Source organism: Paramacrobiotus metropolitanus, unplaced genomic scaffold, assembly GCF_019649055.1.
Source record: "Paramacrobiotus metropolitanus isolate TYO unplaced genomic scaffold, Prichtersi_v1.0 Parri_scaffold0000127, whole genome shotgun sequence".
NCBI lineage: Eukaryota > Metazoa > Tardigrada > Eutardigrada > Parachela > Macrobiotidae > Paramacrobiotus > Paramacrobiotus metropolitanus.
In genome coordinates this window covers 196,552-221,312 of record NW_026570347.1, presented here as the reverse complement: position 1 = coordinate 221,312, position 24,761 = coordinate 196,552, and the positions used below count along the sequence as shown (strand labels likewise).

General features: G+C 40.1%; 5 protein-coding genes across 7 annotated transcripts; 2 read left to right on the top strand and 3 right to left on the bottom strand.

The window, feature by feature from the left end:
- The first annotated feature begins 121 nt into the window (after window positions 1-121).
- LOC129598671 (uncharacterized) lies at window positions 122-5,778 on the top strand. The gene is made up of 10 exons (XM_055496691.1): window positions 122-818; window positions 1,205-1,326; window positions 2,746-2,891; window positions 3,112-3,273; window positions 3,367-3,458; window positions 3,535-3,573; window positions 4,192-4,426; window positions 4,629-4,723; window positions 4,814-4,900; window positions 5,218-5,778. Exons 1-10 carry the CDS (start codon window positions 592-594, stop codon window positions 5,417-5,419), a joined length of 1,407 nt encoding a protein of 468 aa, XP_055352666.1. The 5' UTR covers window positions 122-591; the 3' UTR covers window positions 5,420-5,778.
- LOC129598670 (trafficking protein particle complex subunit 12-like) lies at window positions 5,711-8,744 on the bottom strand. The gene is given in 5 exon segments (XM_055496690.1): window positions 5,711-6,290; window positions 6,683-7,159; window positions 7,253-7,398; window positions 7,401-7,602; window positions 8,008-8,744. Coding segments are annotated over 5 exon segments (1,827 nt in total). The 5' UTR covers window positions 8,605-8,744; the 3' UTR covers window positions 5,711-5,885.
- Window positions 8,745-9,090: 346 nt separating this feature from the next.
- Window positions 9,091-11,842, top strand: LOC129598673 (uncharacterized). Of its 2 annotated transcripts, XM_055496695.1 has the most exons (7): window positions 9,092-9,301; window positions 9,604-9,706; window positions 10,558-10,622; window positions 10,698-10,851; window positions 11,023-11,346; window positions 11,453-11,467; window positions 11,525-11,842. In XM_055496695.1, exons 2-7 carry the CDS (start codon window positions 9,612-9,614, stop codon window positions 11,529-11,531), a joined length of 660 nt encoding a protein of 219 aa, XP_055352670.1. In that variant the 5' UTR covers window positions 9,092-9,301; window positions 9,604-9,611; the 3' UTR covers window positions 11,532-11,842. The 2 variants fall into 2 exon arrangements, with proteins under 2 accessions (XP_055352671.1, XP_055352670.1); XM_055496696.1 differs by lacking the exon at window positions 11,453-11,467 and having other exon boundaries at window positions 9,091-9,301.
- A 404-nt stretch (window positions 11,843-12,246) lies between these two features.
- LOC129598669 (corticotropin-releasing factor receptor 1-like) lies at window positions 12,247-19,763 on the bottom strand. 2 transcript variants are annotated; one of them, XM_055496689.1, is made up of 9 exons: window positions 19,134-19,763; window positions 16,091-16,210; window positions 15,615-15,723; window positions 15,298-15,528; window positions 14,969-15,149; window positions 14,639-14,766; window positions 14,418-14,443; window positions 13,871-14,105; window positions 12,247-12,936 (listed from the first exon to the last, which is right to left on the bottom strand). In XM_055496689.1, the coding sequence occupies exons 1-9, from the start codon at window positions 19,178-19,180 to the stop codon at window positions 12,601-12,603; spliced, it is 1,413 nt and encodes a 470-aa protein (XP_055352664.1). In that variant the 5' UTR covers window positions 19,181-19,763; the 3' UTR covers window positions 12,247-12,600. The 2 variants fall into 2 exon arrangements, with proteins under 2 accessions (XP_055352664.1, XP_055352663.1); XM_055496688.1 differs by having other exon boundaries at window positions 12,249-12,936; window positions 15,615-15,712; window positions 19,134-19,761.
- Window positions 19,764-20,862: 1,099 nt separating this feature from the next.
- Window positions 20,863-24,070, bottom strand: LOC129598683 (uncharacterized). Its single transcript, XM_055496707.1, has 7 exons — window positions 23,527-24,070; window positions 23,355-23,436; window positions 22,657-22,784; window positions 22,457-22,541; window positions 21,912-22,015; window positions 21,445-21,571; window positions 20,863-21,301 (listed from the first exon to the last, which is right to left on the bottom strand). The coding sequence occupies exons 1-7, from the start codon at window positions 23,730-23,732 to the stop codon at window positions 21,242-21,244; spliced, it is 792 nt and encodes a 263-aa protein (XP_055352682.1). The 5' UTR covers window positions 23,733-24,070; the 3' UTR covers window positions 20,863-21,241.
- Window positions 24,071-24,761: the final 691 nt, after the last annotated feature.

Below are 24,761 nucleotides of genomic sequence, written 5' to 3'. Positions count from 1 at the left end.
GCACTAACTTGGCACCCGCCCTTGACGTTATCTAATTGGCCGCTACCGCAGACAAGCGAGTTGGTGATTGACTGGCTCCAGAATGAATGAATGTGGGAAATTTCTTGTCTGCACTATGACACACGCCTGACCGACATAGTCGATGGGTAGCCGCTCGCCGATCGCCAGTTGTATGCAACTTTGTGCTTTCTCAGAAATCCGTTGGACAAAACGTACAAGAGCAACGAACTGGTGTTTTGGATCGATTACTTTTCTGAGGAACTCTAACAGTCTGACTTTTATGTTGTAGACGTGTCCGTTCGGTGGCACTTGTAAATTTTTGCTGCTTGCTCTGTTTCCTACGCTCATTTCGCCTCAAACAAGGACTTAATCGCGTGTGTTTACCGATCGCAGCGAATTTCTGAAATTTGGGTTGATCGTGAATGGTCTGCCGTTTGGAGATCGAAATTATTACCATCTTATGTGTGGAAGTTGGAAGTGCGTTGTCTTTCGTTTAGCGAAAACGGAGTATTTTCTCACAATTGTCAGTGTATTCTTCCTTGGCAACATTTGAGGATATAGCTGGCAGGAGCCTTAACTCGAGGACTTAAGATGCCACAGGAGTTCATGGTCGGATTGCACGCGGGTCGCATTCCGCACTTCGACGATTATAAGGATGTGAATGCTTATATCCAGCCTTTCAAACGCCCTTCTACGGGCGAAAATCCCTCACTCATCAGCGACCACAACACTAATAATACGGACGATGGTGTACAAAGTCCAACACAGTTTGTGATGGACATCGATTCTGACTCTTCGTCCACGCATAATCCTTTGACGTATGTTGTTAAAATTAAGTAGTGAGCGGCACTATCTATAATAGTATCATAATAATTATCACAATTGGCTATGTTTTTACACTTGCTCATCCAAAGCGTTTACAATTACTTTAGTAACTTCACTGAATAAGAATGTGCACACATATACCGACATTACTGTAAATTCGCCATTTTTTGGATGAATTTTTTGAATGTTTGACTGTTGGAAAATGCACTTTTATGAAATTGAAAGCTTGTGTAAGTTTTATTTGCTATTTTTGTATTTTTTAATGTGGTAACTGGTAACATATGAAAGGCTTCCAGTCTGCTTTTGTTTTGCTTTTATAATCTACCATTAACCATATTAATGTCTATCTACTATTAATTTTTATTATTGTGTAATGTAGACATCCCAAGTCTGAACTACCATCGACCTTTGTTCCTGGATTCCACGATGAAGCTGCCGTACGACGTTTACGGTACAAAAAGCTGGGTAGTACTGGAATGTCTGTCTCCGCTCTGGCAATAGGTAAGTGACCGTAGATTTAGATAAAAAAATTGGTGGTTGTGCAACTAGATACAGTAGGTGTTGGCGATATTCAGGCTCCTACAGCTTGTGCCGCAAGTAATTTAAAATTTAATTAGGCGCCCTTTAAGAGTTTGGTCTGAAAAATTGCAGCTTCTCTGCTTCTTATGGCCCTCTTTTTGCTGCAACAGATGCTGAATCGTGTTACCAATATTACTGTTATTAAGGTTTCAGTAATCTGATTGGAATTATTATGCTTGAACGTCTGTTAACAATAATGTATAACAAAAAGTGAAGTACTAACTTTTTCTCAATTTGTAAAATTTCAGCATTAACCGAATATATTTCTGAAATCTTTTTTTTGGTGAGCTAGTTGGACATAGCACTGTTAATCTAATTTGACAATGCATTCAGCATCTTCAATAATTTTTTCCTTGACTCCATTCGCATTGTAAATCTGTTTTAACTTCTTGATACCATCTGACCGACACAGCTATTCGGTGCAGTAGCCTTGGCTGACTCGCATCAACGGGTTTTTTACAAGGTGGATAAGCTGTTTGGCCATTTAGAATGTAAACTATTTTATGAAGACGGTTATTATTAATCACTCCTCAGTCCTCGCGTACAGACCGGTATTTCTTGTAGACGTCGATGGCTTGTAGCGTGAACGAGACTGCACCTTGACCTTCCTACTTACCGACCGCTTCTAAATATCGGCAGGTTAACTTAAACCTTTGTTAAATGAATTATGTTTTGGAAAGTTTTTTTAAGAGACTCAGCTGAGAATAATTTACGGTTAGAAAGATACGACTTTTGTATTTTAGTTTTGCGGAAACGATATCATTAAATATGTGGTGATATCATAGCATGTGCCCATGTTTATTCATGATAAGCCGGTTTGTCCACCATGTGTCACAATGGTTATTGTTATCGGGCGCAACCGACGAGCTATTGCTAACACGGGTACGCAAATAATCCATGAAATCACTATCTTTCGTTTTTCATGATTATTCGGAAAATTTAAATGGAATTTTCCGCAAATAAAAACAAAGTTGAAAGGGGTAATTGCAAATATATTTTACTGTAATTAGATATATTTGTTTGGCTTCTTGTGAGGATATTGAGTACTTCCATAACCGATTTGTTCTAGCATTTTCACACCATATCGTTGAAAGTAAGCACGAAACGTAAATGTGTAAAATACAGACCGACACTTTTGCAAAGGATATCTTTATAATCATGCCGCCTTTTTCAGGATCACGGCTGTTCTATTTTCATTAGGGAAAATCCTGCCGCGTGATCTTAGACTAAATAAATGCTGCGCTCGCTAATCATTGGCGTCGTTTGTCATTCTGGCCATTAATTTCGTTCATAATGTCATTTTGTCCTACGAGTTATTTTGGTACCGTTGTGTTTTTGTAGGCGGCGGAGGATTAGAGCGGTTTTACGGCTCGCTAGACGAAGATCGCGCCATCGAAGAGATTCAGTCAGCCATTCGGTTAGGTTTGAACTATGTTCACACTGCTCCGTGGTATGGTGCCGGAAAATCCGAAGCAATCGTGGGAAAGGTAATTGCGTAATGTTCTTTGGATTTATGCTTGTTGATAGTTGATTTGTTATACTTAGTAACTGCTGTTCCACATTATAGACGTCCAGGTTGTTTTTAATGCGGTGCATAATTAAATCGTTTTATGGTCCGTTTTATGATTTAAATAAGTCATTTTATTTCATGGTTCGCAGTAGGCTTTGCGAAATTATTTAATCGTTATTACGTTAATTGCGTTTTAGGCCCTTGCCGGCGTGCCGCGAAAAGCTTATTTTATTGCTACCAAAGTGGGCCGATATAATGCAAATGTTGAGGAAATGTTTGATTTTTCGGCTGAAAGGGTAACTAAAAGCATCGAAGAGAGCTTGAGCCGACTTGGCCTTACTTATGTCGACGTTATTCAAGTAAGTGTGCAGCATTTCTCTCCTTGGTTGGTCATTCTATAGGGCGATCATCTCTGTAGTCGAGAATAATGCACTGTACGCTGTTTTTTCTAGGTTCATGACCTGGAGTTTGCGCCTAATGTCGACGTTATACTGAACCAAACGTTGCCGGCATTGGAACGGCTGAGACAAGCTGGAAAAGCCAGGTTAAATTTCAGACGCTGCTTTTTCCGTTGCTGAATTGGCCAAGTCAACCTGTTCGGTTGTGTTGTTTGTATGCAGGTTTATTGGAATTACTGGCTATCCGACACTAGAGCTTCTGTAAGTGCCATCATTTTACGGTGTACACTCGTACGGTTTTTTCCGCAATGTTATCGATTTGCCTACCGTACTGCGATTTCGTCGTATCGTGGTAATGCTTGCGCAATCATCGACAAAGTGTGGTGTGTAATAAGTGGCAACTGACGCGCTGTCAAAGATAAAGTTGCCGGCTTTCAAGATTGTCAGACCGTTTATTAAAGCCTGATTAGACAGTTTGTAGTCGCAGTACTTTCGTCATGAAACCCGCTCATTTGCATGCGTAGGCGTTTTTGTGGGAAATATTCAGCTTATGGTGCTTGCACGTTTTATGGTGTCATTTCCGGCTCGGCTTCCTGTCCATCGTCACTAAGATCGGGCTATTTTTCGACAATAGTAACGAAGAAAGCGTCATGTGGCGTGTTCTGTAAAGAGTTTTCGTTGTGCACCGGATATTGTAAAGGAGCGCCATTTCTAATTTAAATAGACTTTGTGTTTTTTTAATATTGCTTCTTACTGGTTAGTGTTACAGTTTTGTTTTGTGTTTACAGTTTTTTGATGTGCTGAATTTTCGAATTAGTTTGTAATGTGAAAATCAGTTCAAACAAATCACGATGAAATCTAGTATTTCACGATTTTTAGGGAGGTTGTACGGAAAAGTACAATAAGAATTGATACAGTCCTTTCCTATTGCCGCTATGGCTTCTACAATAACGATCTAATGGACATCATTCCGGAACTGCGATCGAAGGGTGTGGGAGTTATAAATGCTGCCCCGTTGGGATTGGGTTTGTTGTCCAAAACTGGTCCAGAAGACTGGCATCCAGCTAGTGATTCCTTGAAGTTAGCTTGCCGAGCTGCAGTGCTTTATACACAGGTTTGTTGTTTTATAAGAAAAAAAATACGTGTTCAATTTGTTTGATAGTTGATAATATGTCATGCCTTCCAGAAATTACATACAGAGGCGCACCTTTAACATATTTTTTGTATTTAAAAAAGTGAACATATTTTTTGTATTTAAAAAGTGTTAAAAATTCAAGAGTCCGATTCAAAATTTAAGTGCCAAGTTTGATTTTTAGGAGCAGGAAATGGATCTGGAAAAGGTTGTGCTCAAATTCTGCTACTGGTCCGACGACATTGATACCACAGTGGCCAGTATGGTGTGCGTAGAAAGGTATGAATAACATACTAGATTGTGCCTGCTCGGTTACCAGAACGAGGAGTGTGATCGCAAAAATCACCTGATGGTTTTGTTGTTCGTTAGACCGGACTTGGTTAATTGGAATATCAATGCTGTTGTCGATCCGTTGACCGATAAAGAGCGCATGCTCGTGGAAGATATTAAAGCACAGTAAGTGGGTCGCTAACGGGGAAAAACGTATTTATTTGGGTGATGTTATAACAGAATTCGTTGTAACCGGTTACGCATCATGTGTACTTCCGCATCGCCAGCGTGATGCTATTCATTACGATGTAGAATGTTGTTATGGTTAATCCTCTCGTAAAATTGTCTGCAAATCTCGGACACGTACAGACATTATCGTGTTATCGTGCTGTAATTACTGATGCTACTGAGCGCATTAAGTACAGTTAACAATCAATACTGCAACTACTCGTGGTATAGTAGACGGTAGCGCGAAATATAATGATTTGTTTTCTTATTTGTAGATTTTTTCGTGTTTTGGATAAAACTCATTGGGAGGGAGAACCTGTGGCTCGTTATTGGGATGCCTTGCGGGAGGAAGAACTGATGCACAAGCATCATCAGAATCATCCTTTAACTGATGCGGTCATGAGCAGTAATGCCAAAGATCTGTTTGCTGCGCCAGGCGAAGAAACAACGTTGTTTTACCGAAAAAGCACCATCTAATATTCAACTCCTTTGAGTGCCTCAGTTGCTCTGCCAGGAGGGTTCTTCTTGCTCCGGTTAATTGCAATGATGGGTCCAGCTGTTGCTGATGAAGCCTTATTCATTCAGTTTTTGTCCAGCTTTTCTCGATCTCCCTGAGTAGTTGAATAGGGATATTATTTTAGCCGATTCGCAAACGTGAACTTTTTTGCAGTTCTGCTTGCGTCTCGCTTTTTATACCATGCTAATTTATTACTCAGCCATTGCTGCAAAAGGTTTTCTCTTTGCTTTCTTTTCGATTTATTGGTGAAATCAGTTGTGATGCCGGCGGTTTTTGTGGAAATTGTTTCCACGTATTTATTTAATAAATTAAATGGTTGTTTTTTTTTGTTCCCGCAACATCACCAGAAAACTGTTTATCACATGCAGCGTAACTGGTATAAAACGAAAAGTACACCGTAGATACTTTACTACAGATGTCAGGGACTCAGGACTCGTTAATTCCCAACTTTAAATAAGCCACACCGTGTCCATCAGGCATGTACTGGCAGATTAAAGAAAGAATTCGCAGTTTGTGAGTCCGGGTATGGATATTGTGCAAATCATACATCGCTGCCAAATTAGTAATTGTCTGTTCCGTCAAAAACACCACTGGTTGTTGCAGAACCAGATTTTCCAAGAAAACCATCGCTTCCGACATCCGACCACTGTACATCAGCGCGACTGATATGGCATTCGCAGCTGCAGAATCCTTTGGATTAAGACTAAATAACTGCCGATATATCTCCAAAGAATGTACCACCTGCCCCTCACAGATAGTTAGCAGAGCCTGATGGAGCAACGTCAAGTACTTATGCTCTGGAGAATCACCCGGCAGCAGCTTTTCAGAGTTCTGAAAAACAAAAACATTTCCTAAAGGCAACAGCCCACTACAAATTGCTTATGCAACATCTCCTGAAGACATTCTAAACATAGAACGAAAATGCGAATAATAAATACAGAAGCCATGCTAAAGAAAGAATACCAAACCCTATTAATTTTTTACCACAACAATGATATCTTTAAAGTTGGGTGTCATAATAACTGGGGCTGAGCGCATTAGAGCATCGGCTACGAAAGCACTCCAACTAAAGGCCACAAAACTAAAGAAAAAAATACGCCACAGATACCCCTGACAACTCTAAAATTACTGAAAATCAAAAGGAAGAATTGTAACTGGTTAAGTACTCTGTATGCTCCTGTATGCAGGAAATAACATACTTAATACAATGAATTACCACGCACCTCAAACGCCAAACTGGCCATTTTTGGCGTCCCGATATGGCAGTGTAAGAGCCCCATCGAATGCCACAGTCGGCATGCCTTGTCAGGTAACAGTTTCATCAAAAATCCAATCAGCGAAATAGCTGTATCAAAATCTTCTGAATGTATGGCTGCGCGGACGATGAGAAACAGCACAGCAATACGCCGTGTCTGCCAACAGCTCCGGAAGGCAGAAGCATCATTTTGACTACCGAATTGCTGATATTTGCTGTCATCCAGTAGTAGCTTTTCAACCTTCCCCCGTACAAGATGCAGTCTATCCAAAGCAACACGCGGGCTGCCCAGCAGCTGGGGAATCTGTGCATGGAGCAAACGAAATTCAAACGGTACCATCGAACCGGACAATCCCTTTGCGGCGTAATCAGCGTAGTAGTCAAAATAAAGGTCGGGATTATCAAGATCTCCAAAAGCTTCCATTTCTTTCGCTGCTAAATCAACCTGCAAATAAAACATATTTGCAAGTTGCATATAAGTGCAGAAAATTTTCGCCATTTCGTTGTGTTGAAAAGTCTGGCTGATTTGTTAACAGACCTGGTCGGAGAGCACAAGGCTAGCCAAACGGCAATACCAAATCATCAAAGATTCCGGAGAGTGTCGGATCTGATTGCCTGTCTGTCCGTATCCTTGGTGCAACGATGACAGTAGCTTGGCCGACAAGTTGGCAGCGGAAGTATAAAACCTTTCTCGAGCAGTCCCTTCAGATCACCCCGGTTGAGCATATTATCAGGATTATCCGGAATGAATGACGGTGGAATGGTTCCCACTAGTCGCAAGGCCAGATCAAACGCTGGATTAACGAACAGCTTATCCGACTGAATGCAGGGCTTGGTTAGCTGGTCTGCACCGAGGAAGTCCGAAGGCGGGATTGCTGCCGCAACTGCCTAGAGCAGACAAAATCACAAAGTAAAAATCTAATAACGCAGGTATAGTATGTCTCAATTTAATGCCCCAGCATAAAAAAAACAAAAATTTCACAGCAAGACAAAGCGTTTAATGTGAATGGATCATCCACGCTTTAAGTTAAGGATTAAGTTCAGCAAATACAAAACAATGACAACAAAGTCCCGTCGGTGGTGCTGAATTATCTGAGATTTAGGTATTTCCTAACTAGAAACTTTATGCATTTTCGGAATTCGGTATTTTTTAAAAATAATTGCAGCATTATTTTAAAAAAATACCGAAATTCCGAAAACTGAGCAATTAAACTGCTCATATTACATATACTTAACAGCTCATTTTTGAATATTGCCATTCTATTCCAACTATTTCCATGCTATACCGGCTACCTGCAGTGCTCCATTGGTTCGTTCGTTTGGAATCCAAGCGCTCTTTACATTTTGAGCCACAGTAACGCTGGTATTATGGACCAGAATATCACCCAAATTAATTTCATATCCGCTTTCCATTCCGGGCAATATCGTAGTCTGACCAAAGTGGTTCCAGCTACCATCCGCTACAACCGTCGCGAGCTGCTTTTCCGCAATCGGCGCGGTCTCTTTCGCCGGCACCTTCAGGTTACCCGAAGCAGGAGTGTTGGATCTTGAACGGGATTCTGCCCGCGAAATTTTTCCATAACTGTCACTAGTTTCGTCCACCGTTATGGCGGAAGCAAAAAGGTTCGGATTTGATCCGCTCTGCGGAATGCTGTCAGACGGCAGCAGTCTCGCTGCAGGCGGCTGTATAGCAGCAACTTCTTCCTTTGGAATGAGAGGTGTAGACTGGATCAGTTCATGAAGAACCGAAGTCGAGGGTACTTGAGGCAGGGCTGAAATATCAGCACCCGAGGATGGCTCACGATCAACAGCCGTTTGAATGGTAGGAGTATCAAGAGCGTTCTTCCCCAGAACGAAGTGGTCGTCGTCTTTCACTGTAATACTTTCCATGCTTTTATGGGTTTATCTTATACCATACACGCTTAAAATGCTCTATAAAAAATGTTCATGAAACCCGCAAAAATTTACATCAGTAGTATTTATGGTTAGTGTTACTACTATTTATTATTTTTAATTTTAAGTTGAAAACTTGAAAGCTGAAACTTGAAATGTACAGTATGTACTCGCACAAATGTTTATCAACTCCTGATTGCCCTAGAAGAAAACATTCGCTTCTTAATGAAGATAAGTAACTGGCTCCTTAGCCTCCAGGTGGTTTCGTTCTTTGTCGCAGCAACACCCGCCAAGTTGCACATCTGCATGAACAATTTTAGGCTTCTCTAAGGCCATAATGGCTGCCAGCCGACTTGTAATTTGTGAACGGCGCAATGCCCTTATGCGCTGTCTTTTATTACGGGGTGGTTTGCACACTTTTATTTGGAAACAAACTGACTATTTCCCCGTTCTGGTTTGCCAAACATCGGACTTTTGCAGAGGTCTCCAAAATCGATATAAGAAATTTGTTGGGAGCTGCCGCATACAGTTGTTTTCAAATTTACGAAGTTTGAACGATTTTGGGGAAAAGTTGACGACTTTGCTTTTTCGGTTTAAATTCCGAAGTTTCCTAGAGTTTCGTGAGGGGTTACTTTCTAACTTAAAGTTTTTCTGTGTTTAAGTTCCTGTGAGAGTGCAGAACCTAGCCAAACTGGTGAGTAGCAGTAGAAGTGAAGTAGCATGTCACCGCTGCAAGTGGACTTTTTATGCAAGTTGCAAGTACTCTAATACGGTGGTTAGAAATTACTGTTTTCTTTTTTGTGCCAAATACTGCAGGAGTTATGCTAAAAGTAAATGCAAAACTTGTGCCAGTTACTGTATGTTTTGAACGATTTTCAAGACAAATGGTACGATATCGGGCAAAGTCAAACGCATGTTGTTGCGCAATTACGCAGTACGAGATTTTTATCAAGTTTAGTTACGAGCTGTAGCATAATTTCTTGTTGAATATTGCAGGGATAAAGATGAATCACGAACGCAGTCGTAGTCCAGAAGGAAACGGATACGGTGGAGGCGGAGGAGGACGTTCGTATCGAGGAGGCGGCGGAGGAGGACGAGCGTAAGTGTTTCGCATTTGATCATTTTCGTAGGGCTCAGTGATACGTCCGATGGTTGAAGCAGACTGTTGTGAGCAACACACTCATATCATGTCATTTAAACCGCGAACGAGCATTTGGCCTTTTCATTGTCATTACGCTTGAGACTTCTGTCGTAGCCAAAATCTCCGTCATGTTTAACAAGGATTTCGATGGAAACACCGCAGCACAATGGTTCAGTATTATGGTCCGCCGCCTTACAGAATGCTAAAAACGCTCCAGATTTACTTGTGTCTTAACTTTTACTTATTTATTGATGAAATATTATAGAAAGCGTCACTTGAATTTACAAATTCAGATCAACAGACGTAGACATTTACTGGGACTTCGCGATTTGACAAAAAATTACATAATTAAATCGAATTAAAAATTAATTTGTGAATTAGTTTATCACCTCACTGTTTTTGGGGTAGCATTTAATTCCGTACATGAAGAATACCACTTATGGTTATTGCCTGAAATTTGCAATTACGGTTAGATTTCACAAAAATTCATTTTTTAATTTCTTTGCACACTTGCGGTTTAGTAAGTAACCATAAGGGCAAATTAACATTAAAATATTTTAACTTCGTATTCACAATATCTGCGTCGGTTTAGCGTTCTGTAATTGGCGAAATCCCGGAAAAGCGGTGTAGTAGTGGCATTCGTGGTTGGATACATGCTCTCGTTATTACTGATGAATGTTGCTCATGTGTTTGATACAGTCTCACGGTTGCACTCGTTGAATGTTGACCGACACACACTCGGGTTGCACACTATTTGGCCGAGATGAAGAAACGTTTGCGACAAAAGTTGTTGTTTGTCTTTCTGACAGTCCTATTGGCTACGCGCACCGTGACGAGAAAAGCGGAGGCTATCGGCTACATATAGCCAATATCTGTAACTGAACGACGACCTGATCCAGTAGTGTGATGGTGGAGCGGATCAGTGACAGTGCTGTGTTTGTTTTTACAGCGGACGATGTCTCTCAAGGTGACGTAACGGATGCCTTTTCCAAATACGGCAGCGTGAAGGAGTTTTGGATGAGCCAGGATTCTCCGCGTTTCGGGTTTCTGGTGTTTGAGACGCAGGACGAAGCGGAGAGCGCAATCTCCAACTTGAACGACAGGTCAGTCATTAGTTGCTAGCCATTTTTATTACTTCTAAATTAACGCAAGCAAACCGAAAGCGAGTTTGTAAGGGAAAACTGCCGGATCTGTTTTACAAAACATTTTTTTCAGACTATTCCTCACGCTATCGTAGTTTATGTTGTATTCATACTATGGAATTTTCATTATAGTGACCTCCATGGCAACACCATTCGCGTCAGCTGGGCAAAGCCCCGTGACCAGAGCAGTCGCGGTGGGCGAGGAGGGCGCGGTGGCAGCTACGGAGGCGGCGGTGGTCGCTATGGTGGCGGGGGTGACGACTATGGTGGGCGTAGTGGTGGCGGAGGCCGCGGCAGCTATGGAGGTGGTCGCGGAGGCTTCGGTGGCGGCGGCGGTGGTGGAGACAGAGCGTGCTTCAACTGCGGTCGCACTGGGCATATGTCGCGCGACTGCCGTTCGGGCGGCGGTGGACGAGGTGGTAGTCGTGGAGGAAGCCGCGGACGCGGTGGTGGAGGGTAAAAAATCGAGAATTCTAGCTTTTTGCAAAGGGATTGGGGCAGTTATTGCCGATGTTTTCCATTGGTTTTGTTAATTAAGGTCATAGTTGGCTGTTTTTTGTAGGTACGGCGGTGGCGGGTAAGAACCAGTAGATGGGCAATTGCGTGCATAATTTCAGTTTTCGGTTCATTCCAGATACTGAACGGAGAAAGCCGCTGCTGAATGCCCATCCATCTACCTATCGTAATCTTATTGTATTCTGCATTAAAGGCGTCATGTTATGGTCTTCTCATTCAATCTGTATATTCCTGCACTTATGCGAGCGACTGGGCTGTGGTGCATTTGTTGCTTATAAGTTATAATATTTTGTTTTAGTAGTCCTGGACACGGTTATAAACTTACACGTCATTCAGATGTTGTTGTGTATGATGCTTGTTAACTGGTAATCTGGCTGTGTGACCTGTGTTGTTATTCTTTGAAGTCCTTAATGTTGAATTAAATTAACGATAAGTAGGTATGTTATGGGTGCGTCAGTTTTAGGGAAGCCGTATTTAGACTCCATGCAGTGTGACAGTGATGACGGAACTGTATTACTCGTACTTTGTCTGGGAGTTGGATGACAACGTACAGTAAGCTCAATTTTGTGATAGTCAAAATTTAATAATAATGGTGAATAAGTTAATCCAGATCTGACCATAGCGGTTCATTGGTGCTGTAGAAAGAAGTCAGAACTACCATTCGAAATATGCAAGAAAAGGAATTGCAGTGAAAGGCAAAAGAGTTTATAACCTCCGCCGAACGTTTACAGTTGCATAGGCAGGAGCGTATTCAACGTTCGAACTAACATAAGTCAGCACGAGATCTACACTTTCAGAACCGTGGTGCTGACTAAAATCTTTCGTGTGCCGTACATACAGTACTACGGTAGAGTTTCTTTCTTACCCGAAACTTATTGAAACATGTTATAGATTTTTATCACATAAAATGAGACAATGATTATAGTTACCGTTTGAAAGCTGCATATTGCGGACTGCTAAATAAATTACATACAACTAATGTAAAAGTTATAACTAAAATAATACAAATGTGTGCATTACGAAAATATAAAAATCGCTATAGGATCATATAAAGCGCATCATAAAAGCTGACAGACACTGCTTCCTAGCAGACAGTTCGAGCCGTTCACAGGACGGTAATCGGACACAAAGCGTCTTGGATTAATTAAGATGAACGACAGTCTGACACCCCCGTTATCCCGTTATCATATTTCTTCAGAAAACCGTGGAGCGATATCCCATGGCCTGATGCCGAATCTGTTTCTGTATCCGATTCTGGTGTTCTTTTTCTTTCAACAAATATGCCACTTCGTTTTTGTTAGCCGTTATTGTGTTGATTTGCAGACGACGCAGATTCTCGTTCTGCCGGTAGCGAAATAGTGCCGGTGGCTGCTGTACAATCATGGTATCGCCGTTGTTATTTCCGGTCGGTGGACCATCCGCTGATGTGGTCAGACTTCGTGGACTGCGTCTGGTAGCCGAAGTGTCCAATTTCAGCCAGGTACGATAAGGGAAGAAGGAATTTCCGCGCAGGCGGATAATCGCTCTGACCTATTGATTCAGAATATGCGGTCAATATATTTTATACCATAATTTACAAAGGGTATAATTTAAGATTATGGTATAATTTAATTTTATACCATAATCTTTTCAGCAAATACCTTCAGACTTCAGTGTGCCCTGCCTCGTTTACGCACTATTCTATACTGCAGCAGTACAGCACTCATATCTATGTATATTAAATTTTGTTCTGTTATAATGTAAGTTAACCTATATTGCAGTTTGCAACATCAGCTAAACAATACGTAGCCTTTTCTAGTTGTACGATTGATATTGCGATGTTGTCTAAATCGCAACCTAAGCACTTCAAACGCAATCGAGATGAAAAGTCTCGATGATATTCGCACTGCTACGAGTAGAAATACTTTTACAGATATTAATTAGCCACTGCTTACGTTAAGTATCTGTACATGCGGTATTACCACTATCAGTAGGTCTACAATTTTAATTTTGTTAGTGTCACAGTGTGATCTGAATTTCGAACTAAGCAAACATGTACGCATTTAAAATTGAGAGTGAATCTGTGTTATTATTAAGTGTATTTAAAAATTATTGTGATTATTAACTGAAACGGTACCTTTGCATGTTACAAGTTGTGTAAGAGCAAAAGCATTTATTTACGTCAGCAATATTCCAGTTTTAGAGCATTAAGCGTAACCTGCAAATGCTTTTTACATTAATGCAGAAAAAACAAAAAAAAAGGTATCCAAAAACGGTATCCAGCACATCTACTATTTACAGATTTGTACTAACAATTTTTTACTGTATGCGTTGTATAAAATTACGTGCTCTACAGTGAAGTTGAAAGCTGAGTGCAGGGGGTTAACACAATATCTCAAGCATAATATTACATAAATTTGATCTTCCTTGAAAAATCTGTAGTGCATCTGTATGCCCTCCGGAAATGTATGCGACATGACAATACCTCATTATTGAGAAAGCAGTAGAGCAGGGATACAAAGAATCCTTGAAGAGAAGTGGCGATGGCGTTGACGTAATCTAGTGAGGTTCGCAATGGGCCGGCCTCTCGTGGAATAACCAGGACCAGCACGTACGTAATCCCAAGGAGTGGCAAGAGAATCAAAAAGCTTTTGGCGGTTCGTCTCGTTGAAATCACCGTTGTGGTTGTTCCGCGGTATTTCCGGAGCAATATGTGCATACTGCAGCAAACAAACAGGTACATTTCGATATACACTTTTATGGAATTATTAATTTTGTTCTAACAGAAACTGGAATAATGCTAACCAGGTTTCTGTAAAGCCCTGCTTTTTTCTTACCGAAACGGCATATTAGTGCCTACTCGTAGAACGTGCAAATAAATTTGCGACTCATATAATATTATAATATGTACCTAAGTGTGAAATGAAGCAGATAGTCGGCTACCACAGCACAAAATTGCACTTCATAATAAACTCTAACAGCAAAATGCAAACTATTTAGATAACGCCATTCATTTTACGCCCACTACTTACATCGTGCACAAAAAAATAACGTTGACCTGTAACAACAGCAAACGCCATTACAATATTATTGGGATACCGGATACAGGTGCGAACTCGCGCTCAGGTATTCACAAACCACTTTCTTACAAACGATACGATAAATTAAACGATTTTACCGACGTCGACAGCGCTTTGCGTATGAAGTTTGTTACTCCTGTTCGTTATTTTCGAAACTCCGGAAAATTACTTACCGCTAAGACAAGCAGAATAGGACCAATGTAGATAAAATTGTACGGAGAACTCGTGTTGATCCAGCATTCCTTGTCATCCAAAACAATTTTTACTGTCATCCAAGCCGTAATTACGCAAATCGGCAAACCTGCGAGAGCAGACGATATTTTTCGAACATCTTACCGTTAGAGGGTTCATCAGGATACCATTCATTCGTGTACATGTAACCACTTATTATTGCTCGCTAAGTGCTGTCGGAATAATTTGCTGTAGTTCATTATTACCTATAAATCATCATTAATTTTTTCTTTACGCAAGCAATCATAACACCCAAATTATATTGTACTGACCCCAACCAATTATCGCAAACGGCCAGTAACACAAGAGCTCCAACTTATGCGTGCGGAAAATTATTAGGATAATGTAAAGGCCTTCAACCAGCATCCAGAAGAAATTTGTTACTTGAAAATAGTTGAAGAAAGCCACCGTAAGCCGACAATCGAAGCGGTATGTCTCGTCCGTGACGGATTTCTGTGGAAAACTTAAAGGTCAGTGCCGCTTTCATTATGATTAATGCTACAGCTAAACCGAATACGAAGCTTGAATTAAGAATCGCCATAGATTATACACTGTACGAATTATTCCAAGTGAATTGGGAAATTATTATTTGCCAATTTACCCCAAAGGCGTGCACCTCTGTAGGTTCGTGCGTAATTATTGAGGTCATTATTATCCAGGTCACATCAACCAGAATGTATGTGATAATGAGATTGCAGTGGAGTGTGTTCCGCAAGCAGTGTAATGTACGGAAATATATAAATAACCATAGGGCTACGCAGGAAGAAATAAAGGAAATTGAGTATCCGATATAATAAATTCCAATAACACCCATGTGCACTAAACTATCACTCTGCAAATGAATATTATGAGATTGATGTATCTGTAAATGTAATGTCGACCACTGTTTCGTCGTATGGATCAGTGTCGCATCCTTACCTCGACCGGAAAGAGATTAATGGTGTTATTTGTACAGGCATCGTAATCACTTAGGTTCGCCCATGTCCCGTTAAAGAAACAATATCGAGTCGCATTAACTGAAAGATAACTAAATGCAGTGATTCGGGTTACATAACTGGATATTGCATACGATGATTACGATCCTAATTACTAAAACTATGATCATGGGATACGTTACATGTGCGACTGCATGATATTATATGATTACAACACTACGAATATAAAATATTATGTTAATGTCGAAGGAAGCAAGGCTTTATGTACTGTAATTGCATGCATCTAGGAATGCGCAGGTGAGGGCATTTATTTACAATCAAAACCTCTTTCAAACAAATTTTCTATGTAATTATATTATTTCAAGTGTCAGCTCTGTTTTCCTGTTGTGCCAAGTAAATGAAAATAAAACTTCCATCATCTAGTACGAGAAAAAAATAATAGTGAACTACAGAACTCACATTTCGTATCGTAGTGAACATCCCGAAATTCTATGGGGCACGCCACTTGCGCTTCCTGACCAAGTAAAGTGGGAGGCCAACAGGAGGCGGAATCCCATATCGCTTCGCAGAAGCGGAAGCCTGCAAGTATGTTTTAACTTTGTCAAGTGGTTACTTTTCACTTTTAAGGTTTCTGCATTCGCAGTACATGGCTGCGGTCAAACGTTCTGTGACGGTTTTCATTCATATCGCCTTTCTATGAAACATCACTGCTATTCAAATTTCATACAGCAAATTTCGTGTTTTGTAGATTGTACGATATGCTTATATAGAACAGCCGTTTCCCCATTACTTCGAGGAAATTATCCGTGTTGAAAGTAAAAAATCGTCCATGATACAAAAGAATTTAGGAAGCACGTAGGCTGCTGTATTGCTTTTGAAACCTATTACATCGTTAAATGAATCTGCGGTAATAAAGATTAAATTTCAAATTCTATAGTAAACAGAAATAACAATTATTTCTCGTATCATATTCTTGCAACGATATCTCCGGAAACAGGATCGACCTTTTCATGGTTACGAAAGCTTGGACAAGCTGCCGGCTCCTTAATGCTTGCTGTCTGTTCATTACGCAAAGTACTCGGGTCGTCCCTCATTCGTCTGTGTTACTGATTTCATTTTTTGAGCGATTATGGTCTATTATTCTGCCACTCTTCGAATCTTTCAATAAAAAGAGTGTGGTTTATGTTTTGTTTTATAATTTTGTGTGACAGGTTCATCTGTAAATACAGTCCGTTAATAAAGCCGGCATACGCAAATGAAAAGAAGTTCACAATAGTGTATTATTATGTAAAATCGCTGCAGCATCAAAGGATGATCACAAAAGTGAAAGGTGAATACCACGTACACTACAACTGAAAACTTCCAACTCATCCATCCGCTTCAGTATGCTAGACGGTGGCAATGTTTTACGCGAAAATTACGCAAATGAAAGTACATGGGGAACTGCCTTCACTAAGCATCTATACGGGAACTGGATCAGTGCGCACGCGCACAGTATACTGCGACAACTGGATAAGAGTATTAGCGAGGGGTCTGATTCATGATCATGATGATGGATAATAGTTATGCAGACGGAAAACTATTAGGACAATATTTCCGATTCACTAGCGTGATCTGCATGCCCTCGCGCTTAAGCACCGTTTATTCCATTAAAGCTGCCAAGATGATAAGGAAAAATTACCGAACAAGAACCGTTTAACCAATCAATACTGATTTGCTTCCGCCTGGTTGAGGAACAAAACCCTAAACCAGCACACGGGATCGCCAACTGACGGACTCCCAAGCCGGGAAGATTACCAAAGTGAAAACTCATGTTCCTGTATATATCCAACAGCTCCATCCCGGCAATGAGCCACGTCCCACATGTGCCGCAGCTTGCAAGTTTCAGCTAACGTTTACGTTTTGGTTATTCAGTTTACTGTACTCGTAAATGCCATCAGATGCACAGAGTTTCATGCAGTTAGAAAAGCAGCACTACCTAAAAGCGGGAAAGCAGTACTGTCTGTGTACGAATCTTCTCCAGATATACATAAATTTTTCCCTCGTTTAACTTCGCGATCTCCAGTAAGCAAAGTGTACAGTCTACCCACTGTTTTTAGACAACTGTACATACATACCACAATTCAAATCTCTGTTAACAAAGCGTCAATAGTCACTCGGCTAACCTCCGTTTTAGCATAATAGCATCGCATGCGATACAATTTTGATCGCACTCTGCGTAAACGTAAAAAAATTCATAGAAAAGCCGGGATTAACAGATTAACATCGATCCTACATAAAATATATGATATATAGATACACAAATTCCGCATACACGCATACTACCAGACCCATAACGTGGCACTAGCAAATCTCAGGGTTTGCGGTTAACGTGTTAGCGCAATGTTTTTTACAACACAATTATGCAGATGGCGCAAGCGTTTCCAGATGTGAGCCTATCAACTTGACGCCGGGATTTGCGCATGTCCGTAAACGGATTCCGCTTGTCTCCAGTAAACAAACATCACTGACAAGAATCTGATGTAAAAGAGCAGCCGTACGAAAATTCAATCAGAATCTCATTTCATAAGTCAGATCAGTCTGGACTTAAAAATACTTTGGGTTTGTTAATCTAGGCGCCGGCACTTCCGGTGGCCGTGCTATACTGAGAATTCCTGCCAACATTAACAAACACCCTGTTCGTTATGCTTCAACGCTTCAAAAGTATCCCGATGGTATTGTTGAGAGGAAGAAAGCGTAGGCGCCAACTCAGCATGCGGTTCCGTTTGTGCCGTACAATGCAATTTATACATCTTTGTACTAACTTATGCCTGACATAACGCAGCACAAACAGGAATAATTACCTCTTCTTGTACTATCATTATAATGCCTTTCAAGGTTTTCAAGATGGCTACTTAGTAGCTCAGGCGACAGTCCCATTTGACGTAACAAAAACCGTATAAAGTATAATTTAAGAACTTTATTAATGTATGCTAAAACTTTACTGCATTACCCGTGAAGCTAAAAAGTACTGAAAACTTGAAAATTAAGAAACAGCAAGTGTACGACTGTACTTCAAACCATCGACGATATTTTATTAGTTTTGCTGTTTTAAAATTGTTTGATAATTGATTTCATAGTAAAATGAGGCTCTGTTTCGACCAAAAGTAGTGTGCCATGCTGCGGAATACGGTTAAATATTCAACATAAGTTTACCCACCGACAGAACAATTAATGTGCTACACCATACCCGAACTTAAGAATCCAGAAACTGCTAGGAGCGCTACCGGCTTTTCAGCTTGCTTAAGATAAAATAACAGGAAAACGGAATAAACAATTGTGATCTACATACCACAATACCATTGTAATTGCAAAAAAGAATAAAAATTCGATAACGATGTCAAATGCAGCTGTATCACCTCATATTATTTTGTTTACTTTTTACTGTTTACAATTAATGGCAATATAACTTTATTCCAAAACGACAGTTTACCACCAGCATACTACAATAAACTTCACTAACCTTTTGAACGAAGTTGCAGTTCGGTGTTGAGAAACGTGTTCCGGCATCTTAGTTTGGCAGCTAGATCTGTTTCCGTTGTATTTTCCTCGTACATGCTGTATGACTCTTCTGTCAGCGATTGCTTTCGTTCCAAATGGTCCATATAAGAAAAGTTCGCTTTTACCAGGTAAACGCTTATTTAACTATTAATACACATAACTACGCATGGAATTCGTTCAACAACCGCAAAACCGGGATTTACGTAAGCGGAAACAAACTGATTAGAAATAAGTATCCCACGTCCGTGTATGGACCGTAGAGCGTATCGGAACTGCCTTGTTCCGCGGTGAATGACAATTTACGACACTATGATCATTAGCTGGTCGTGGAGCCGTTTAAAAAAGGCACAGCGCCTATCTCCAGATTGAATAATTGCGGGGGCGATGCACATTAGGGCAACCATTCTAATTCTTACACAAAGAAGCTGTTAAAAGATTGTCTCTCAGATGCACTTATATTCCTTTACCAAGGCATCGTTCTTGAGCCACACCGGCTATTGTTGGGCTTCCCATTAAAATATCCTCCGATCTTCTGCCGCACACACTCCAACGAACAACAGCTGTACGCAGCATATGCAGGAAATTCAGGGTATATACGGCATGGATTGCCGTTATGGGCCCGGAGAATCCCTGACGTCAGCATAAAGCAGAGCGCTCTTGCTGTCGATCATTAGGAGCGCGCTGCACACCGTTGATCCCTGTTCCACCCACACTGACAAACTTCCGCTGTTTACATTTCTTCTAAAGATTTGTAGCCACACTGTCTGACCATTAGCATTCAATGAAATCCGGTTGTTATGTGGTTGTGCGTCAAAATATAGACCAAAATTAATATAACAAAGAGGAGCATTGTAGCCCGCTCAATCAATGCCGTTTTTCCGTTTCAGATTTTTTAAGCGCACGCATATACCCGGACGGAATCTAAGAAATCAGGAGTAACCAAACCCACTGCAAACTAAAGTAAAAAAATGGAGACCACCGAACAAAGTCATTAACTGATTACGTTGATTTGAATGAAAATAAAAAATTTCACAGTCCCGAAGCTTACTGCTTCGGCTGAATATAAAACAACCTGCTAAATGGCAAGTACGAGTAATTATTGCACTTTACCTTCATCACAGCCCATATACGAGTGCGCAGCGGTATGCAGACCCCGCATACCGCTCAAAATAATAATTAGTATTTATAAAGGTCCTAATTAAACTTTGCAGGTTACAAGCGAAACACTTCAACGAAAGTTTTACACTCTTTTCTAACAAACCCAGAAAACAGTAACTGGTGCAAACTACGCTATTTACTAACCAATTTTAGTTATGCATGTATTAGTCACTTCAGCTTCAGTTATTTTATTGATATGTCCCAATGCACATACATATTAAACTGCTATTTAAGAAGAATCGCTCTCTTGAAAACCTTTACAATAAATAACACTAGAATTAGGTCTACTGCTTAAAATGGATTTTATTTTATCGGTAAGCATGTCGTTATATTGACTTCTCATGTATCTTGTCCTATCAGCATGGTTCGCATATATCGTATGGTAATCCTGATTTCAAAAACAGGGCTATCTCGTGCGTCTTAAACCAAACAATACTGTAACAGCACACAGCTATTCTCAGTTCTAGCACATGCAATTGACTCCATGGTTCTATGAAGCCTTTCGGCAGATTTATAAATTCTCAGTAACATGGCACGTTCGCGTGCAAGCGTAACGTTTAAAAAGCGTCTACTCCAGTTGTCCGTAAATTAGGTAAATTTTTTCTTCAATTGCTTCACGTATTTCAGAAGTCTGCAAAAATTCTTGTAAGTAATTATTGTACAAAAGAAGGCAGAATGACAACATCAAACAGAGCCGAGAACAAGAGATGCGGCATCAGCAGAACAATTTAGCCAGTGAAACAAACGTCAAATCTCAAGAGACATGAGACATACGGGTATTCCCCATGAGATTAAATAAAGAAACATTAATAAAGATTATCCCCACAGAAAGACAGTTTATAAGGCATTTTTAATCCCCGCGTGGTCAAATAGGTCACAGATCAGAAGGGAATACGATAACACAAAACCAATTCAGATTTGCTCATACACGACTTCCGGTCGGCAACCATTCACCAAATACCAGGCGCCATCCTATCGGCCACCAACGCATTTAAGTCTTATTGTTTGAGTAATTTTAAACGTACATAGTGACTACTACATACGTATTGCTTTGTTAAAACGCAGTCAAACGCTTGTTTTTATATCTGTTTCAATAAATTCTCTTTCCGGCTTACCTTGATCAAGACGGGAAGATCCAACCAGAATTCGTGATTGGGTACTACTTCAACTCCTCGCGCACCACCAATTAGCCGTTTAATCAGCATACCACCGAGGAAATAAACAGTTAACAAAGAAAACGCTCTGAAACAAAACACTGACATTATTATGTTACAAACGTAATCAGGTGACGTTACAAAAGATTAATAAAACATTTTGTGCAGTGCTGCTCAACAAACAGACAAAAATAAAAATAAATAATATATATATCCGTACTTATGGAGACCAAATAGAGTACAGCGCACAATTACGGTGTAGAAGAATACGCGCATAAGATAAGTGCATGCCAAGAACATACAATAGTGCGTTTTCACAAACCAAAAACACATGAAATTTGCAGCGATTACGAATGAAGGATATAAGTAATGAAACTGATTTTGTTATCCGCTTTAACCGTTTAACGATATTATTGGTGCTGCTTTACATGATCAAAATTACGCTGCCGACAGAAAGGTGAGGTTTCACGGCGTATTCAAAACCGTCCACCACAAGAGGACACGAGATATTTCCCATCAAAGCCAGGTGCAGCTGTAACAAAATCTTGTATCAACGCCAGTACATAAGATATATGTAGTATGTATTGTACGATTAACGCCAGTTAGTCAAAAACTTGGTGAAAGTTGCAAAATACAAAAGTGTTTAACGCTATAAATCATTAGCAGTACTCTGTAAGTGCCTTAAGGCCAAACATAAAAACCAATCTCTTTACTAATAAAACACGTTTTCGTACGTTCAGAGTTCAGACCCTGAGTTTCACAAGACATGGCTACCGTAAAAAATCAGCGGTCTTTCTTTATCCCACCTCAAGAGACATCGGTCGTGAATGAAAAACCTTGGAATTTGCTATTTGTAAAATTTATTAAAATATGGTGCATTAGCAGTTACGGGGTCATTCTGCCTCTTTCCATGAAACACTGATACTGTACGAAACTGGCGGAGACCGAATGCACTGAATCACAGCGGACTTACTTGTTTGCTTTCGTTTGCATGTTCGGAAATGATAGCCAAAGCGGGCATAGTATCGCGAGTGCAGATTAGATCAACAATGGCCGATCTGTAAAATTAATGGCATCGTGATAAAATTCGGATGACCAATAACGCGATCACCAAGAACGGACTTCACAACCTCCAACTTCATATAGTCTGCGCAAATACCTATCACAACTTACAAGTGATTACTGGCACTGCTGTATTCCAAGGAAAACATCCCATTCGGTCGGGACATTATGGACACGGAATCCTGATTGCCGCGATCCGTGCATCCACTCGAATTACCTTCTTTCTGAATCTCACAAACCTGTCCAAATCAAATGCAACCGATAAAGTTTTAAATTCAGTTTAAGAATAACCGGATAATCCACATAACTTCACGGTTTAACAAGTATCAAACTAAACTCAAAGAAGCAAAACCATGATAACAGTGGCTTATTTTCTGTAGCACAACCATGACAAAAAAATACGGAAAGTAAAAAAAAGCATGCAGAAGTGATAACAGACAATTTCTGTGATAAATCGTTGAAGAAACTTGTCTATAAATTAGAAGATCGTATCAAAACCATCCAAACATATGATTTGCTTGAAGGGGTATAAAATCAACCAAAAAAAATCAACCAAAAAAAGTATAAAATTTTCAAAATTCACAAAAAAATTTTCCAATAGCCTGGTTTGCCCAACGGTTTTCACCTGAGGGTAATAAGTCTCCGTAATGGAGTTTGGCTACTGTAGTACGATAATAATAATAATAATAATAAGTAAGGGGAGAAAGACACACGTAAGTATCGTTATCACAAATCGTCAACACCATACTGAATCGACAAAGTAAAATACAATAAATTCATTATGTAGAACAATTTTACTTTATAATTACCGCAACTTTCCCACAGCACGGTATAGAAAAGTCGAAGCATGGATTATAAGCGATACTGAATCCATGAAGATCCAAAAAGAATCTGCAGAGAAGCAAGAGCAACTTTGGCTACGCTCCGATTCTAATGAAACTAAAAGATCAACATTCAGCGACTGATTTGTCCAAACCTAACCTGGGAGCTCCAGACGATACAGCAACAGGTGCCAGATCAATAAAGTAGGCCTTTCTGCGCTGATCAGCAGGGGACTTGTAGCTGAAGGAACACGGACTTAGTTTGACAAACTCCGTCGAATCCTGCAGAAAAACAGTCGCCATGCAGTGCGAAACCACCAACACCAGGGGCAGGGCGAATAATCCTGTTATCAATCCCGTTCTCATTTTGCGAAAGCTCTTCTTCTTGGGACATAAGTTAGGGAAGCGAGCGCACTAGGCGCTATAGCGCCAGAATTACAGCATTCTGGCTAATTTGATGGTACCGTGGCACATGTTAACTGTTTAACAGTTAAATCAACTTAAATGTTACATCTTCACAACAGTAATAACTGCAGGAGGATAGAAGTGATGGTCTAACGGTAACCTGAAAAAAACGGATGATCAGCTTAAAACTAAATATGTACAGCTTACTGAGTGTACAACAACACCAAGCCAATGAGTTGCCATAAATATTAATTGTTTCAAACTTCAAATGGACGGCGTACCATTATGACGACATTGCAAATTTACATTTTTGATGTCAGCGGGAGTGCATGGTAGCAATGTATGTATAGTGTGCCGAATGGGTGGCACAGCGGGCCTATGTTTCATTGTTCTAAGTCACCTTTCTGGATCTGACCGTAAAAACCTTTGGAAGCCAGTTTTAAGTTCTCAAAACGCTGAAATGCTATTAAAATAAATAAAAGGTGGAACATTGGTTTTTATTTGAGATTGCCAAAAGAAGATGAAAGGCCGGTGATAAGAGGCCATGTTACTTCGGTATGTAATAAATAATAACGTACATTTCGTATTACACCAAAATTTTCTTCCTGGCACTAACATATGATTCCTAACACTGCACATTGCACGTAGTATATCTCCAACAAAGTACTTCTATCAAGTTCTATGGAACATACGAACGCTTTTTTATTAAAAAATCTACTTCAAAAATTATTTAAGAGAGCAAAAATGTGAACGGATCGAAAAATGAAATTGTTTTACCTGCACTCAATGTTCCATAATTTTATTCAGTGTTCAGTTTCTTTGATCATTGAATACTATTCCGTCACTACACGATAATCACGAACTAAAACTATAATAATACATGTACGTGTAGTATATGACAGAAATTTTCTGCACTATCTTCATTGCAGAAATACATGTCGGAATTGCATTGACAGTGACACAGTAACTTGGAAGTGATCGCAAACAGGA

Coding starts and splice junctions, on each gene's coding strand:
- LOC129598671 (XM_055496691.1), top strand. CDS start 592: ATGCCACAGGAGTTCATGGTCGGATTGCACGCGGGTCGCATTCCGCAC. Junction 3,574..4,191: donor TATCCGACACTAGAGCTTCT/GTAAGTGCCATC, acceptor CACGATTTTTAG/GGAGGTTGTACGGAAAAGTA. Junction 4,901..5,217: donor GTGGAAGATATTAAAGCACA/GTAAGTGGGTCG, acceptor TCTTATTTGTAG/ATTTTTTCGTGTTTTGGATA.
- LOC129598673 (XM_055496695.1), top strand. CDS start 9,612: ATGAATCACGAACGCAGTCGTAGTCCAGAAGGAAACGGATACGGTGGA. Junction 9,707..10,557: donor GGCGGCGGAGGAGGACGAGC/GTAAGTGTTTCG, acceptor TCTTTCTGACAG/TCCTATTGGCTACGCGCACC. Junction 10,852..11,022: donor ATCTCCAACTTGAACGACAG/GTCAGTCATTAG, acceptor TTTTCATTATAG/TGACCTCCATGGCAACACCA.
- LOC129598669 (XM_055496688.1), bottom strand. CDS start 19,275: ATGGACCATTTGGAACGAAAGCAATCGCTGACAGAAGAGTCATACAGC. Junction 14,767..14,968: donor GTTTGCGATAATTGGTTGGG/GTCAGTACAATA, acceptor CTGCTCTCGCAG/GTTTGCCGATTTGCGTAATT. Junction 14,106..14,417: donor GTTATTTTTTTGTGCACGAT/GTAAGTAGTGGG, acceptor TGTTTGCTGCAG/TATGCACATATTGCTCCGGA.
- LOC129598683 (XM_055496707.1), bottom strand. CDS start 23,732: ATGAGAACGGGATTGATAACAGGATTATTCGCCCTGCCCCTGGTGTTG. Junction 23,437..23,526: donor GTATCGTCTGGAGCTCCCAG/GTTAGGTTTGGA, acceptor GCTTCTCTGCAG/ATTCTTTTTGGATCTTCATG. Junction 21,572..21,911: donor GGCAGCGTAATTTTGATCAT/GTAAAGCAGCAC, acceptor GTTTTGTTTCAG/AGCGTTTTCTTTGTTAACTG.